This window comes from Bubalus kerabau, chromosome X (assembly GCF_029407905.1).
Source record: "Bubalus kerabau isolate K-KA32 ecotype Philippines breed swamp buffalo chromosome X, PCC_UOA_SB_1v2, whole genome shotgun sequence".
In the NCBI taxonomy this organism is placed as follows: domain Eukaryota; kingdom Metazoa; phylum Chordata; class Mammalia; order Artiodactyla; family Bovidae; genus Bubalus; species Bubalus kerabau.
The window spans coordinates 94,831,404-94,847,833 of NC_073647.1; the positions used below are offsets into that span (position 1 = coordinate 94,831,404).

The window sequence follows — 16,430 nt, forward strand, 5'->3', positions numbered from 1 at the left end:
AGTGAATTTTCATAATTATGTTATTTTATGTTAATGTTCAGCTTGGAACTTGGCCGTGCATTGTGAGAAAGATCCACCGTCAATGAGAGAATTTTTTGTACTTTCTTACAAGGTAAGTCTCTTCTAACAGGTATCTCATGTATGAACCACAACAAGGATATGACCCTATGGCTATAGTCAAGGACTAAGTATAGAGTGAGATTGGCTTTTAATCTAGGAACTCTTAATATACATTTAAGCAGGAATGACCTAAGGAGAATTTGATCCCTAGAGGATATAATATGAGAACATGAGGTAGATCTCCCCATACCACAGTATCACAAACAACCATCCTGGAGTGTAAAGTTCTACCATAAGAGACTTACTCTTTTATCTTTGAAGGAATTTCAGTCTCTCAAAGTCCTATATAAAAATCTAACTATTTTTAGAAGGAAATACTCTAAGAAGTTGTAAATTACCGAAACATTAGGAACGGTTCTGGATATAAGTCTATAGGAATATAGAATAGGTATTTGGGGACAACAGGAGTTTAAAAGGATGCTAAGAAGTTTAGATCTGCTTTATAACTTTTCTTAGAGCAAGCTCTATGTATAAGGATTTGAGTTTGTTTTGCAATTATAAGCATTTAAAAATAGTCATTAGCCTGCAAGGCAGAGGTTAAATGACAGGCAAAGGAACAAGCATTGATGAGAGGATGAAAGGGAGGTGGTAAAGAATATCCCTCATACACATTCAGGAGTATGAAATCTGTTATGTTGAGATAGATCAAATGTTTTAGAACTGGAAAAGACTATATAGGTAATCTAGCACAACTCCTTCACCTTATATATGAGTTACCTGAGATGTAGAGATTGAGTATCTTGAAATGCTATTTAGTTAAATGATGGTAATGATTATGATCACTAAATATTTGGGGAGCATAAGAAATAATGTTTGAAAATTTAAGTATAATTGCCATTTTAATGAGGTAAATCAGTTTTAGTTTTGACATTTATGATAGCACTAGTAGAATTCCATGTTAGAATCCTAAGTAGCCTAGAATTTTATTGTAGTACAATGCTGGGAGGTTATTTTTTGAGGTTAATTTGTGCTTTTATTTGCCAGCATAACTTGGCTAGAGTGGCCTACAAACTTGGTTAATCTTGTGTGTAATATGTATACACACATGAAAGGGAAACAAAAGTTTTGCCAAAAATGTCTACCCTGAGTGTTAATTCTTTTTTTTTTTTTTTTTTTTTTACTTTTTAGATCAGTTTTAGGTTTACAACAAAATTGACAGGTACAGAAATTTCACATATATCCCCTTCCCACACATGCATAGCCATTATTAACTAAGTGGTACCTTTTTTAAAAAAACCAAGAACGAAATGCATTGACACATCATAATTACCAAAGTCCACAGTTCACCATAGGGTTTGCTTTAATAAGTGAGAGTAGTGTTGCATATTCTGTGGGTTTAGACAAAAGTACAATGACATATATCCATCATTATAATGTGATACACAGTATTTCACTGCTCATAAAACTTCTGTACCCTGTGTATTCATCTGCCCTCTCCCCCCAAACTCCTGGCAACTGTTGATCTTTTTATGGTCTCCATAGTTTTATCTTTTCCAGAATGGCATGCAGTTGCAATCTATTTTTTCTTTTTCTTTCCTAAGACCACCCATGGCCCACTCATGTGTGTACCTCACCAGCTCTAGGTGGCAAACTTCTCTATTAAATACTGTAGGTTTTCTTCCAGTATTGAGCTCCACTGGTCCTACCAGCAACCATGTGGAGCTACAGAGAGACATGTGTTTGGGTATTTGTTCATAGAAAGGCCACAAGTTTTGTGCCCCTTGTCACAATGAACCCAGATTCCTGTTGGGTGTGTTATAAACAGAGGAGTCATTTCTTCAGGCCCCTACTCTAAGCACACCCCATGGGAGTTTTTTTCTAAAGCTAGAGTACAAGGTTTAATGATGAAGTTATCCTAATGCCTGTCAAGATTTGACATTGTCTCTTTCAGCCATGAACAATATAGGTACTAATTTCAGCTCTATTCAATGCAAAGGGAAAACCTATTTGCCAGGGGAAAAATCACTTAGAAATTACAACATAAGCCAAGAAGTAAATCACTAGATAAAGATACAGGGCCAAATGACAGTACTTGTCACTGGGAAAGACAGGAAAATTCTGAAGAAATGAAGCTTTTTAATCTCTCGAAAAGTGCTAAAAAATAGAAAGTAATATAAAATTAAAACCATAAATCAGTGTTGTAGCCGATATCATCGTTAAGGTGAGATGTGGTTTTCCAGCTGAATTTTGTCATTCAGACAGGATGTTGCTGATTTTCATTCTGATTGTTTGTGTTCACCTGGCAGAATTCTCCCTATTCATTGATGTTCTGGTTATTTCTTATCAGATGTCCCTGTTTTGTCCTTCTGATCAAGTAATTCTGATTGCACAGAAAACATGTCTACTCATGGCAGCTGCAATTGATCTACAGCAAGGGAGAAAAGCTTCAACAGCTTTTGAACAGGTAATGTGCAACCTTCAAAGAAAATGCAAGCATTCAGTGTGCTGTTTGGTATGTTTGCCTTCCTTCATGCAATTCTTTTTGATTCTCTTTTTAGAATCTTTTCCTCCATTCTGGCAATATCTTGATTTCAAAGATTTGTAATTCCTTTCTAAGGAAAGGTAATATTTGGCTTAGCCTCTTTTAAAATGCCCCTTGCCATGGACCGCTGTTTGTGAATCTGCTTTTAAATATTCTTTATCTTCATCATCTCCCTGAGATCACAAGTGGTCCATAGGTTGTTCTACTTCTGTTTCCTTTCACACATTCTCTAAGGAAACACATTTACTTCCACAGCATTTTTTTCCCCATTTGGCTGTGTTGGGTCTTAGCTGCAACATACAGGATCTTTCGTTGAGGTGCATGGACTCTCTAGGTGTGGCATGCACTTCAGTAGTTGTGGCACACGGACTTAGTTGCTCTTCAGCATTTGGGAACTCAGTTCCCCAACGAGGGATCAAACCACACCCCCTGCATTGCAGGGCAAATTCTTAACCACTGGACCACCAGGGAAGTTCCACTTCCACAGTTTTGTTAGCCATCTGGAATTATTTAGCTGACTTGTTTATTGTCACAGACTGGTTCCAAATTGGGAAAGGAGTACATCAAGCTGTATATTGTCACCCTGATATTTCATTTATATACAGAGTACATCATGCGAAATGCTGGGCTGGATGAAGCACAAGTTAGAATCAAGATTGCTGGGAGAGATATCAGTAACCTCAGCTGCCTGCAGTGAGGGAGATCTGGGTTCAATCCCTGCATTGGGAAGATCCCCTGGAGAAGGAACTGTCAACCTACTCCAGTACTCTTGCCTGGAAAATTCCATGGGCAGAGGAGCCTGGTAGGCTACAGTCCATGGGATTGCAAAAAGTCACACACGACTGAGGCAACTTAACTTCAGATACACAGATGACACCACCCTTATGGCAGAAAGTGAAGAACTAAACAGCCTCTTGATGAAAGTGAAAAAAGAGAGTGAAAAAGTTGGCTTAAAACTCAACATTCAAAAAACTAAGATCATGGCATCCAGTCCCATCACTTCATGACAGGTAGATAGGGAAACAATGGAAACAGTGACAGACTTTATTTTCTTGGGCTCCAAAATCACTGCAGATGGTGACTGCGGTCATGAAATTAAAAGACGCTTGCTCCTTGGAAGAAAAGCTATGATCAACCTAGATAGCATTTTAAAAAGCAGAGACATTACTTTGCCAACAAAGGTCCGCCTAGTCAAAGCTATGGATTTTCCAGTAGTCATGTATGGATGTGAGAGTTGGACTATAAAGAAAGCTGAGCACCAAAGAATTGATGCTTTTGAACTGTGGTGTTGGAGAAAACTCTTTTAAGAGTCCCTTGGACAGCAAGGAGATCCCACCAGTCAATCCTACAGGAAATCAGTGCTGAATATCCATTGGAAGGACTGACGCTGAAGCTGAAACTCCAACCCTGATGCTGAGAAAGATTGAAAGCAGGAGAAGAGGACGACAGAGGATGAGATGGTTGGATGGCATCACTGACTCGGTGGACATGGGTTTGGGCAAGCTCAGGGAGTTGGTGATGGACAGGGAAGCTTGGCATGCTGCAGTCCATGGGGTCACAAAGAGTCAGACATGACTAACTGAACTATTGTCACTCAATTGCATTTGCTTTCTTTGACCCACATTCTTGAATATTTTATCATTCAGTTCAGTTCAGTCACTCAGTCATGTCCGACTCTTTGTGACCCCATGGACTGCAGTGTGCCAGGCTTCCCAGCAAGCAGGGTGACAATAGACAGCCTTGACGTACTCCTTTTCCTATTTGGAACCAGTCTGTTGTTCCATGTCCAGTTCTAACTGTTGCTTCCTGACCTGCATACAGGTTTCTCAAGAGGCAGGTCAGGTGGTCTGGTATTCCCATCTCTTTCAGAATTTTCCACAGTTTATTGTGATCCACATTAACTCAGTTTTAACAACAAGAAAACAAAATACCTACTTTTGCCTGAGTCCCACTCTCAGCTTAAACTTTACACCTTTTAAGGAGATAGCAACATCAATATCTCACTCTCCCAGAGTATTCACTGATTTGTCTTTAGTTCTTTCCTTCCTTCTTTCAAGCTAGGAAATTTGTCACCAAATTGGACTCCTAGCATGTTTGTATGATTTTAACTTCTGGATCTCTCTGGTTTTTTTCTCTTACCTAGCCAAAGAAAACTTCCTAATTTTCCATACTTGCCAGCTTCTTTTCTTTCCAATTGGTCCAAAATCCTTCTTGCTGCTTATTCTGTTCCTTCTGTTAATATGTTCTTTTATATGATTCTTCACATCTGAAACAAGCTATCAATAGATCTCTGCCAACATATTTTCTTTCCTTTCTTTTCCATTATTGAGTTCAACTCAAAAAAACATGTGAGTACCAAGTACTCTGCTAGTTACTAGAGATAAAGGATATAAAGTCCTTGTCCTGAGTAGTAAAGGGACCTCTTTTTAGAAACTTTTCCATAGTAAAAGAAGATGAAAAAAAATCTACAAGCCTCAGAGCAAAACCAAAACAACCGTTTTGGCTTCTTTATAAGTAAGGGTGTTGTCAAACTGAAATTCATTCCAAACAAACTGAAATGTCAGGGTTTGGAGCAGAGAAAGGCTTATAACAAGGGCCATGCAAGAAGAATGAGTGGCTCGTGCTCAGAAGACCTGAACTCCCCAGTGGGTTTCAGGGAAGTTTTTATAGGCAACATTTGGGGAAGTGGCACTGCAGAGTGCGTAGCTCTTCTCTGATTGGCTGGTGGTGAGGTAATAGAATGGTCATCATCTCAGTCTGATATTAGCCTTCTGGTTCCAACCAGTCTGGGGTCCACATGCTTGTCCTCAGCCTAAGGTTATCATCCTCCACCTGGATAGAGGCCTTAATTCCTGTAGAAGAACTAATCTTGTTCCACTGTAGACAGAGTACATACTTTGTCTGACTTCAAGTTATTTTAAATGTATTTGAAGTTTGTGTTGTGGTCTAACATACGGTCTGTCCTGGATAAAGTGCCATGTGTGCTTGAGAAAGAATCTACTTTGTTCTTGGGTTGATGAAATGGTCTATGTATATCTTTTAGGTATAAAAATAAACTATACATAGTTTTACACAGTATTTTAAAATAAGAAAAGAAAGAAGAAATATATTATCAGTGCACTTTGTTTTTTCATTTGTATTCAAATTGCTATTGGTGTCACATGCTTTCAGCCTGAAGAACTTCTCTTAGCATTTTTATAAATGGTTCTGCTAGCAAAAAGATGCAACTTTTTTTAATCTGGGAATTTCTTTATTTTTCTTTCAGTTCTGAGAGATAATTTTGCTGGGTATTAGATTCTTGGTTGCCTGTTTTCTTTCATCACATTGAATATATTATCCCACTGCCTTTTTAATCAATATTCTACATTTCCTGACATTGTCATCTTGCCTTCCTTTTTTAAGTATGGTTTCCTTTAATTGTTTTAACATATTTGAAACAGCTGCTTTGAAACCTGTGTCTGCTAATTTCCAATATTGGACCTTTCAAAAGTCAGTTCCTCTTGCCTACTTTATTCCTGTGTATGGGTTATACTTTCTTGTTTCTTTGCATATTTTATAATTCTTTGTTGAAAACTGAACATTTTGCATAGTATTTTGGAACATCTTTGGGTACTGAGTCCCCCTCTCTGGGACTTGTTAATATGTGCTTGTTTGTTTGATTAGTGACTTGTCTGGGCTAGTTCAGTGCAGTCTTATTTCTGCAGCTGTATAATAGTATAGAGCATCTAATGTTATTCCTCAGAGATCACAGTCTTTGCCTTTGCAGTCACCATGACCCCTCCCCTGGAAAGGAATGAAAGTAGTTTTAGCAGGGTTATTTTTGAGTATCTCTTTCCATGATCACCCTGTTAAGCTTCTGCTGCTGCTGCTGCTAAGTTGCTTCAGTCGTGTCCGACTCTGTGTGACCCCATAGACAGCAGCCCACCAGGCTCCCCTGTCCCTGGGATTCTCAAGGCAAGAACACTGGAGTGGATTGCCATTTCCTTCTCCAATGCATGAAAGTGAAGAGTGAAAGTGAAGTGGCTCAGTCGTGCCTGACTCTTAGCGACCCCATGGACTGCAGCCTACCAGGCTCCTGCGTCCATGGGATTTTCCAGGCAAGAGTACTGGAGTGGGGTGCCACTGCCTTCTCCGTTAAGCTTCTGAGTGGTCTTCTATTGGTATCATACACAGGTGTAAGGCTTGATGAATTACTAGGTGACTGGTTGTGTGTGTGTGTGTGCGCGCGCGCGCACGCACATGTACGTGCATGTGTGCACTCACACATGCGCGTTTGAAAATACTCTGGTATAAATTGCTCCACAGTCTGATCCAATTAATGTAAGGCCCCTTTGAAGGGGTAAGTAATCTTAGCTTTCTCCTCCTCTTAGTTCTCTCTGTAAACTTGTATTCTACTGTTTGGCTTGTCATTATCACTGAGTTACCAGCTTCCTCTTAATTGCCCACACCAAAATCTTCACTTTTTTTTTTAATAGTGTCTTTAGACTTGAACTTCCCCAAGCTCTATTTCAATAAATGTCAGTCAGTCTCCTTAGGGTGACTACAGAGCTCACTCTTCTAATGACCTTCCTCTCCTCCTGAGCAGAAACTCTATACACTGCTTTGGAGCTAGAGGCAGGGACCATGACCCATTTGTATCAGAATGACAATACGGCTCTGTAAATCAGGATCTAGCAAAAGTCATAGTCCCTAACATTCTTAACTTGCCTCTTTGAGCATGGAAACTCTCTTATAAGGAAGCTGAGGTGAGGGCAATTTTGACCCAGTATTTTCAACTGCAGTGCTTGTAGGGACTGGGTAGAAGAAAAGAGTGCCAGGCTTCTTAATTGTGCTTGTTTATAATAGAACTCGGGCTTCCCTGGTAGCTCAGCTGGTAAAGAATCCAACTGCAATGCAGGAGACCCTGATTCAATTCTTGGGTCAGAAAGTTCCCCTGGAGAAGGGATAGGCTACTCATTCTAGTATTCTTGTCTGGAGAGTCCCCATAACAGAGGAGCCTGGCAGGCTACAGTCCATAGGGTCTAAAAGAGTCACACATGACTGAGCAACTAAGCACAGCATATATTCATGCAATACAGGTCTTGGGGAGGGGAATGAAAAGTCCTGGCAACATGCCCCTTACGGTCATCCCTAGCCTGGAAGCTGAGGGTATAGTGAGCCCTATCCTCTTGGTTATACCCACCTAAAGTACATTTACATCATACTGAACTGGGGAGGGGAGTTGGCCAGATCATGGCTCAACAGCTACAGGTACTCACTGTTCTTACTGAGACTTTAGAAGATTTCCTGGAATAGATGTTTCCCCATTGGCTATTAATATATGCCCGTAGGGCAATTTTCTGAGACTTTACATGATTATGTTTTATCATTTTCACCAGTTATGGTAGTTTTGCTGGGGAGAGGATCCATAGATCTCCTCATATCACCATTCTGGAAGCAATTTTCTTCTGTCCTAGATTATTAAAATTAATACTACTCAAGATTTTCTGTTTAATCCTCAATTTCCTATAAGTTAAGTGATTATGCTATGCATCTTAAACAGTGCTGTTATATCAATTGTACCTCAATAAAACTAGGGGGAGAAAAGGAAAGAGAAAAAAAAATAGAGGCTAATATTTATATATAAATCCAAAAGTATTCAGTTTATACTTCGATTTTTCTAGTTTAATTTTTTACTGCTTTTAATGATACAATTTTTATTTGCTTAAAGTTTTGTTTGGTTGAGACTAATTTTCTCATTACTTTCTTACCAAACAGAACTACTTCCTAAATCGTGCACTTGATCTGATCCATAAATGCAGAGACATCTGGAATGTCCTGAAAACAACAGGTACAGTGGGACTGGGAGTATGGTAACATGGTTATAAAGGGGATTTCAGATCTGAATAACCTAGTCTTTTATCAACAGAAATTTGTGCCACTGAAATACTTGATAACCAGCCAAATGATCCTTTAAGAACTAGCTTTTCCCCCACTCTGTGTTTGTATTTTGTATTTTAAATCTTTGACACACTACTTAGAGTAAGAATATTTTTAAAAATATTTATTTATTTACTTGGCTGTGCCGAGTCTTAGTTGCAGCATGCCAGATCTTCAGTTGTGGCGTGTGGGATCTAGTTCCCTGACAAGAGATCAAACCTGGACCCCCGCATTGGGAGCAAAGAGTCTTAGCCACTGGACTACCAGGGGAAGTCCCAAGAATATATTTTATCTTGATTTTCATTGTAGTATTGAGTATAAAAATAGTACCATCATTGTTCAATATGACTTTATTGCTCTTAGGTCACTGGATTTGATATCTAATTTAAACAAATTTTGACTTTGACTAAATGTAGGGTACAGAATCTTCCAAACCACAATGATAATATCAGATACTGTTAACATTTTGTAATGAAATAACCTGTGTAGTAGTAAACCATTTGAAGCTATATAGTAGCTTGCTATGGTTTCCTAATTAAGGATGGTATTATTATATAGACTTTATTATATTGTGTCCATCTATTCCTGTTTTAGTTAGAATTTTTTAAAAATATATACATACTGAATTGAATTTCATGCCTTTTATTTTTTATTAATTAATTTATTTACTTTGGCTATGCTGGCTCTTTATTGCTTTGCACAGGCTTTCTCTAGTTGTGATGAGTGGAGGCTACTCTTTGTTACAGTACACAGGCTCTTGTTTCAGTGGCTTCTCTTGATGCGGAGCACAGGCTGTAGGTGTGCAGGTTTCAGTTGTTGTAACCAACACATAGGCTCAGTAATTGTAGTATGCAGGCTTTAGGGTGCATGGGCTTCAGCACTCAGGCTTAATAGTTGGTGTCCATGGGGTCTAGAGCTCAGGCTCAGTAGTTGTGAGGCACAGGCTTAACTGCTCTGTGGCATTTCAAATCTTCCTGGACCAGGTATTGAACTTGTGTGCTCTACATAGGCAAGTGGATTCTAATCCACTGTGCCACCAGGGAAGTCCCAAATTATGTGTCTTTTAAGTTTCTCTAGAGATCATTACGTGGTTTTTCTCTTTTGAAGTATTAATATATTAAATTATAATAATAATACATTTCCTAAAATTAAGTCATCATTGGATTTGTGGAATAATCCATTTGGTCATAGTGTATTATTTTAAAAAATGGTGAATTTGGTTTCCTTATATTTAAAAATTATTGGGCTGTCATTTTATGTGTATATTCATGATACCTTTGATGAATGTTTATATCAAACTATAGGAATTATAAGAAAGAACATAAACATATAAAATTTAATTCACCTAGGTATATCTCAATCTATGGCAGGCATTTAGAAGAATAAAAACAATAAAAAGAAAGGAGAGAAAATACCTAAATAACATACTCAATATGGAAGATTTAATAGAAATATACCAGATAGCCTGAAAATATACTTTATACTCCAGTACTCTTGCCTGGAAAATCCCATGGATGGAGGAGCCTGGTAGGCTGCAGTCCATGGGGTCGCTAAGAGTCAGACACGACTGAGCGACTTCACTTTCATTTTTCACTTTCATGCCTTGGAGAAGGAAATGGCAACCCATTCCAGTGTTCTTGCCTGGATAATCCCAGGGACAGCGGAGCCTGGTTGGCTGCCGTCTGTGGAGTCGCACAGAGTCGAACACGACTGAAGCGACTTGGCAGCAGCAGCAGCAGCCTGATAATAGAAAACTCATTTTCTTTTCATGTGCCCTTTGAACATTGATAGAATTGATCACAAGAAAAACCTGAATGAAAAAAAAAACCTGAATAAATTCTAAAAATAAAACATAGCATTATCTGACCACAATGCAGTAAAGCTAGAAATTAATAATGGAATTAGGAAACAGAATGCTTTACCACTTGGACATTTTAAAAAACAAAAGTAACTATGGAATATCTGGGCTTCCCTGCTGGCTCAGTGGTAAAGACTCTGCCTGCCAATGCAGGAGACTTGGATTTGATCCCTGTATCAGGAAGATCCCCTGGAGAAGGAAATGGCAGCCCCACTCCAGTATTCTTGCCTGGAAAATTCCATGAATAGAGGAGCCTGGCAGGCTACAGTCCACTGAGTTGCAAAAGAGTTGGACTTGGCTTAGCGACTAAACAACAGCAGCAGCAATATGAAATATCTAGAAAATGATACTTAGAATACCTCATAACAGAATCTAAATTACTAAAGTAGTGCTCAGAGTGAAATTTATACCTTTAGTGCCTTTTATTTAAAAAGTATGTCAGAATGCTAGCTGTCTACTGAAAATCAGTTTATTCATTCTAGGAACACAGCTAGATTCTCTTTATATAGCTATATCTATCTATGTCTTTAGAGACTTACAAATTTAAACAATGAGATACCACTACCCACTTATTAGAATGACAAAAATTCAAAACACTGACAACACCAAATGCTGGTGAATATGTGAAACAACAGGAATTCTCATTCATTGCTGACAGGAATGCAACATGGTATAGCCACTTTGAAGGACAGCTTTGCAGTTTCTTACAAAACTAAACATACTCTTGCTATCCAATCCAGCAGCGGTGCTCCCTGTTATTTATGCAAATAAATTGAAAACTTATGTCCATGAAAAGACCTGCACATGGATGTTTATAGCAACTTTAGTCACAATTGCTAAAACTTGGAAGTGACCAAGATATCATTCAGTAGGTAAATTGTCAAATAAACTGTGGAATGTCCAAACAATGAAATATTGTCCAGAACTAAGAGGAAATGAGCTATTAAACTATGAAAAGACATGAAGGTAACTTAAATGCATATTACTAAGTGAAAGAAGCCAATCTGAAAAGGCCACATACTATATGATTCCAACTATATGACATTACAAAAAAGACAAAACTATGAATACAATAAAAAGATCTTTGGTTGTCGGCATGAATTGAGGAGGGAGGAATAAATAGATAAAACACAAGAAACCTTTTAGGGCAGTGAAACTATTCTGTATGATACTACAGTGGTATATACATGTTATTATACATTTGTCAAAATCCATAGAATGTACAATGCCAAGAGTGAATCCTAATGTAACATGGAATTTGGGTAAAAATGATGTGTCAGTGTAGATTCACTGATTGTAACAAATGTACCACTATGGTGCAGGATGTTAATAGTCGAAGTTGTGTGCAGTGGGGGATAGGGTATATATGGGAATGCTCTATACTTTCCACTCAATTTTGCTGTGAACCTAAAACTGTTTAAAAGAATGGCTATTATTGAAAAGACAAGGGAGATGTGGAGAAAAGGGAATTCTTTTGCACTGTTGATGGGAATGTAAATTGGTACAGCCACTATGGAAAACAATGTACACGTTCCTCAAAAAAGCAAAAATAGAGCAACCATCTCCAAAAACCTCAGTACTGAGTATATATCTAAAGGAAATGAAATCACTATTGCAGAGAGGTATCTGCATCCCCGTGTTCATGTCTCACAATAGTCAAGACATGGAAATAGTCTAAGTATTAATTGAAGGATGAATGAATGAAGAAAATATGACATACATACATATGTATGTATGTGTGTATATATATGTATATGTATGCGCACACACACAATTAACTATTTGGCCTTATAAAAGAAAGAAATCCTGCCATTTGTAACAACATGGATGAATACCTGGAGGACATTATGCCGAGTGAAATAAGACAGAAAAACACAAATACTGTTAGACCTAACTTATATGTGGAATCTTAGAAAAAAAAAATCTCATAGAAACAGAGAGTAGATTGTTGGTTGCCAGGAGCCAGGGGCATGGGGGAACATGTGATGGTGGTCACAGGGTACAAACTTCTAGATATAGAATGAATAAGTTTTGAGAGACCTAATGTACACCATCGTGACTGTAGTTAACAATACTGAATTGTATACTTGAAAGTTGCCAAGAGAGTAAATCTTAAATGTTCTCACCCCACACACAAACACAAATGGCAACTATATGAAGTAATGGATATGTTAACTAGCCTTATTTTGGTAATCATTTCACAGTATATACATGTATAAAACCATGACATTGTACACCTTAAATATACATAATGTTATATGTCAAATACATCCCAATGAAGCTGGAAAAAATCCAGCAATATATGAAAAGAATTATATGCCAAAGACCACTAAGTATAGCTCCAAGGATGATGGATTATTTGTTGTGGTTGTTCAGTTGCTCAGTAGTGTTCTACTCTGCATCCCCATGGACCACAGCATACAGCACACCAGGCTCCCCTGTCCTTCATTGTCTCCTGGAGTTTGATCAAATTCATGTCAGTGAGTCAGTGATGCCATCTAACCATCTCATCTTCTGTCGCCTCCTTCTCCTTTCACCTTCAGTCTTTCCTGGGGATCTTTTCCAGTGAGTCGGCTCTTCGATTAGGTAACCAGAGAATTGGAGCTTCAGCTTCAGCAACAGACCTTCTAATGAATATTCAGGTTCACTTTAGGATTGAGTGGTTTGATCTCCTTACAGTCCAGTGGGCTCTCAAGAGTATTCTTCAGCACCACAATTCAAAAGCATCAGTTCTTCTGCACCCAGCCATTTTTATGGTCCAGCATTCACATCCATACATGACTACTGGAAAAACCCTAGCTTTGACTATACGGACCTTTGTTGGCAAAGTGATGTCACTACTTTTTAATACACTATCGAGGTTTGTCATAGCTCTCCTTCCAAAGAACAAATGTCTTTTAATTTCATGGTTACAGTCACCATCCACAGTGATTTTAGAGCCCAAGAAAATAAAATTTGTCACTGCTTAGACTTTTTCTCCTTCTATTTGCCATGAAGACATGGGACCAGATGTCATGATCTTAGTTTTTTGAATGTTGGGTTTTAAGCCAGCTTTTTGACTCACTTTCACCTTCATCAAAAGGCTCTTCAGTTGCTTTACGCTTTCTGCCATTAGAATAGTATCATCTGCATATCTGAGGTTGTTGATATTTCCTCCAGCAGTCTTAATTCCAGCTTGTGATTCATCCAGCCTGGCATTTTGCATGATGTACTCTGCATATAAGTTAAATAAGCAAGGTGACAATATACAGCCTTGTCATACTCCTTTAACGATTTTGAACCAATCAGTTGTTCCATGTCCGGTTCTAACTGTTGCTTCTTGACCCACATACAGGTTTCTCAGGAGACAGGTAAGGTAGTCTGGTATTCCCATGTCTTTTAGAATTTTCCACAATTTGTTGTGATTCACACAGTCAAAGGCTTTAGCATAGTCAATGAAGCAGAAGTAGATGTTTTTCTGGAATTCCTGTGCCTTCTCCATGATCTAATGAACACTGGCAATTTGATCTCTGGTTCCTCTGCCTCTTTGAAACCCAGCTTGTATATACATCTGTAAGTTCTCTCTTCACATACTGTTGAAGCCTAGCTTGAAGGATTTTGAGCATAACATTGCTAGCATGTGAAATGAGTGCAATTGTACAGTAGTGTGAACATTCTTTGGCATTGCCCTTCTTTGGGATTGGAATGAAAACCAACCTTTTCCAGTCCTGTGGCCACTGCTGAGTTTTCCAAATTTGCTGGCATATTGAGTGCATCACTTAATAACATCATCTTTTAGGATTTGAAATAGCTGGAATTCCATAACTTTCACTAGCTTTTTTCATAGTGATGCTTCCTGAGGCCCACTTGACTTCACGCTCCAGGATGTCTGGCTCCCCTTGCCTTTCTCTTCTCTTCTTTCCTCAGCTATTTGTAAAGCCTTCTCAGAAAGCTACTTTGCCTAATTGCATTTCTTTTTCTTTGGAATGTTTTTGGTCACTGCCCCCTGTACAATGTTTTTGAACCTCCATCTATAGTTCTTCAGGCACTCTGCCTACCACATCTAATCCCTTGAATCTATTCATCATCCCCATTGTATAATCATTAAGGATTTGATTTAGGTCATACCTGAACAGCCTAGTGGTTTCCCTTACTTTCTTCAATTTAGCCTGAATTTTGCAATAAAGAGTTCAGGATCTGAGCCATAGTCAGCTCCAGGTCTTGTTTTTACTGACTGTATAGAGCTTCTCCATCTTTGACTTACGAAGAACATAATCAATCTCATTTTGGTATTGACCATCTGGTGATGTCCATATGTAGAGGCATCTCTTGTATTGTTGGAAGAGGGTGTTTGCTGTGACTAGTGTGTTCTCTCAGCAAAACTCTGTTAGCCTTTGCCCTGCTTCATTTTGTACTTCCAGGCCAAACTTGCCTGTTATTCCAGGTATCTCTTTACTTCCTCCTTTTGCATTCTAATCCCCTATGATGAAAAGGACATCTTTTTTTGGCATTAATTCTAGAAGGTCGTCATAGAACTGTTCAACTTCAGCTTCTTCAGCATTAGTGTTTGTGGCATAGACTTGGATTACTGTGATATTGAATGGTTTGCCTTGGAAACGAACAGAGATCATTCTGTCATTTTTGAGATTGCACCCAGTACTGCATTTTGGACTCTTTTTGTTGACTATGAGGGCTACTCCATTTCTTCTGAGGGATTCTTGCCTACAGTGTAGATATAATGGTCATCTGAATTAAATTCTCCCGTTCTCATCCATTTTAGTTCACTGATTCCTAAGATGTTGATGTTCAATCTTGCCATCTCCTGCTTGACCGTGTCCAATTTACCTTGATTCATGAACCAAACATTCCAGGTTCCTATACAATATTGTGCTTTACAGCATCAGACTTTACCTTCACCACCAGACACCGGACACTGAACATTGTTTGCGCTTTGGCCCTGCCACTTCATTCTTTCTGGAGCTATTAGTAATTTCCCTCCACTCTTCTCCAGTACCTCATTGGACACCTTCTGACCTGGGCAGCTCATCTTCCAGTGTCGTATCCTTTTGCCTTTTCATACTGTTCATGGGGTTCTCTAGGCAAGAATACTGGAGTGAGTTGTTATTTCCTCCTCCAGTAGACCATGTTTTGTCAGAACTCTTCACTATGACCCATCTATCTTGGGTAGTCCTGCAGGGAATGGCTCATAGCTTCATTGAGTTACACAAGCTCTTTCACCATGACAGGGCTGTGATCCATGCAGTGGGACATGGAATATTCAGTTCAATTCAGTTGCTCAGTCGTGTCCGACTCTTTGCGACCCCATGAACCCCAGCACGCCAGGCCTCCCTGTCCATCACTAACACTCGGAGTCCACCCAAACCCGTGTCCATCAATTCATTGATGCCATCCAACCATCTCATCCTCTGTCGTCCCCTTCTCCTCCTGCCCTCAATCTTTCCCAGCATCTGGGTCTTTTCAAATGAGTCAGCTCTTCTCATCAGATAGCCAAAGTATTGGAGTTTCAGCTTCAACATCAGTTCCTCCAGTGAACACCCAGGACTGATCTCCTTTAAGATGGACTGGTTGGAATCTCCAAGGGACTCTCTCAAGAGTCTTCTCCAACACCACAGTTCAAAAGCATCAATTCTTCAGCACTCACCCGTCTTTATATTATTCAGCCATAAAAAGGAATGAATTTGAGTCAGTTCTGGTGAGATGGGTGAACCTAGTGCCTGTTATACAAGATAAGTCAGAGAAAAATATCATACATTAATGCATGTATATGAAATTTAGAAAAATGGTACTGATGAACCTATTTGCAAGGCGGGGATAGAGATGCCAACATAGAGAACAGACTTGTGGACACAGTGGGGAAAATATAGCGCTTTGGATGAATTGAGAGAGTATCATTGAAACATATACATTATTGTATATAAAAAAGATAGCTAGTGGAAAGTTGCTGTATAACACAGGGAGCTTAGCCTGGTGCTCTGTGACAACCTAGAGGAGTGGGATGGGGTGAGGGGTGGGAAGGAGGTTCAAGAGGGAGGGAATATAGGTATACTTTTG

General features: G+C 38.9%; 1 protein-coding gene and 1 non-coding gene across 2 annotated transcripts in view; one reads left to right on the forward strand and one right to left on the reverse strand.

Moving 5' to 3' along the window:
- Positions 1-16,430, forward strand: part of TEX11 (testis expressed 11) — a 212,587-nt gene that overhangs the window by 151,975 nt on the left and 44,182 nt on the right. Inside the window, exons 23-25 of the mRNA XM_055565760.1 lie at positions 42-112; positions 2,408-2,524; positions 8,360-8,432. Coding sequence (XP_055421735.1) covers positions 42-112; positions 2,408-2,524; positions 8,360-8,432 — 261 coding nt within the window. The remainder of the gene's footprint in view (positions 1-41; positions 113-2,407; positions 2,525-8,359; positions 8,433-16,430) is intronic.
- Positions 1,795-1,924, reverse strand: LOC129640502 (small nucleolar RNA SNORA11). The gene has a single exon (XR_008708869.1). It is a non-coding gene; the product is annotated as a small nucleolar RNA SNORA11 (small nucleolar RNA).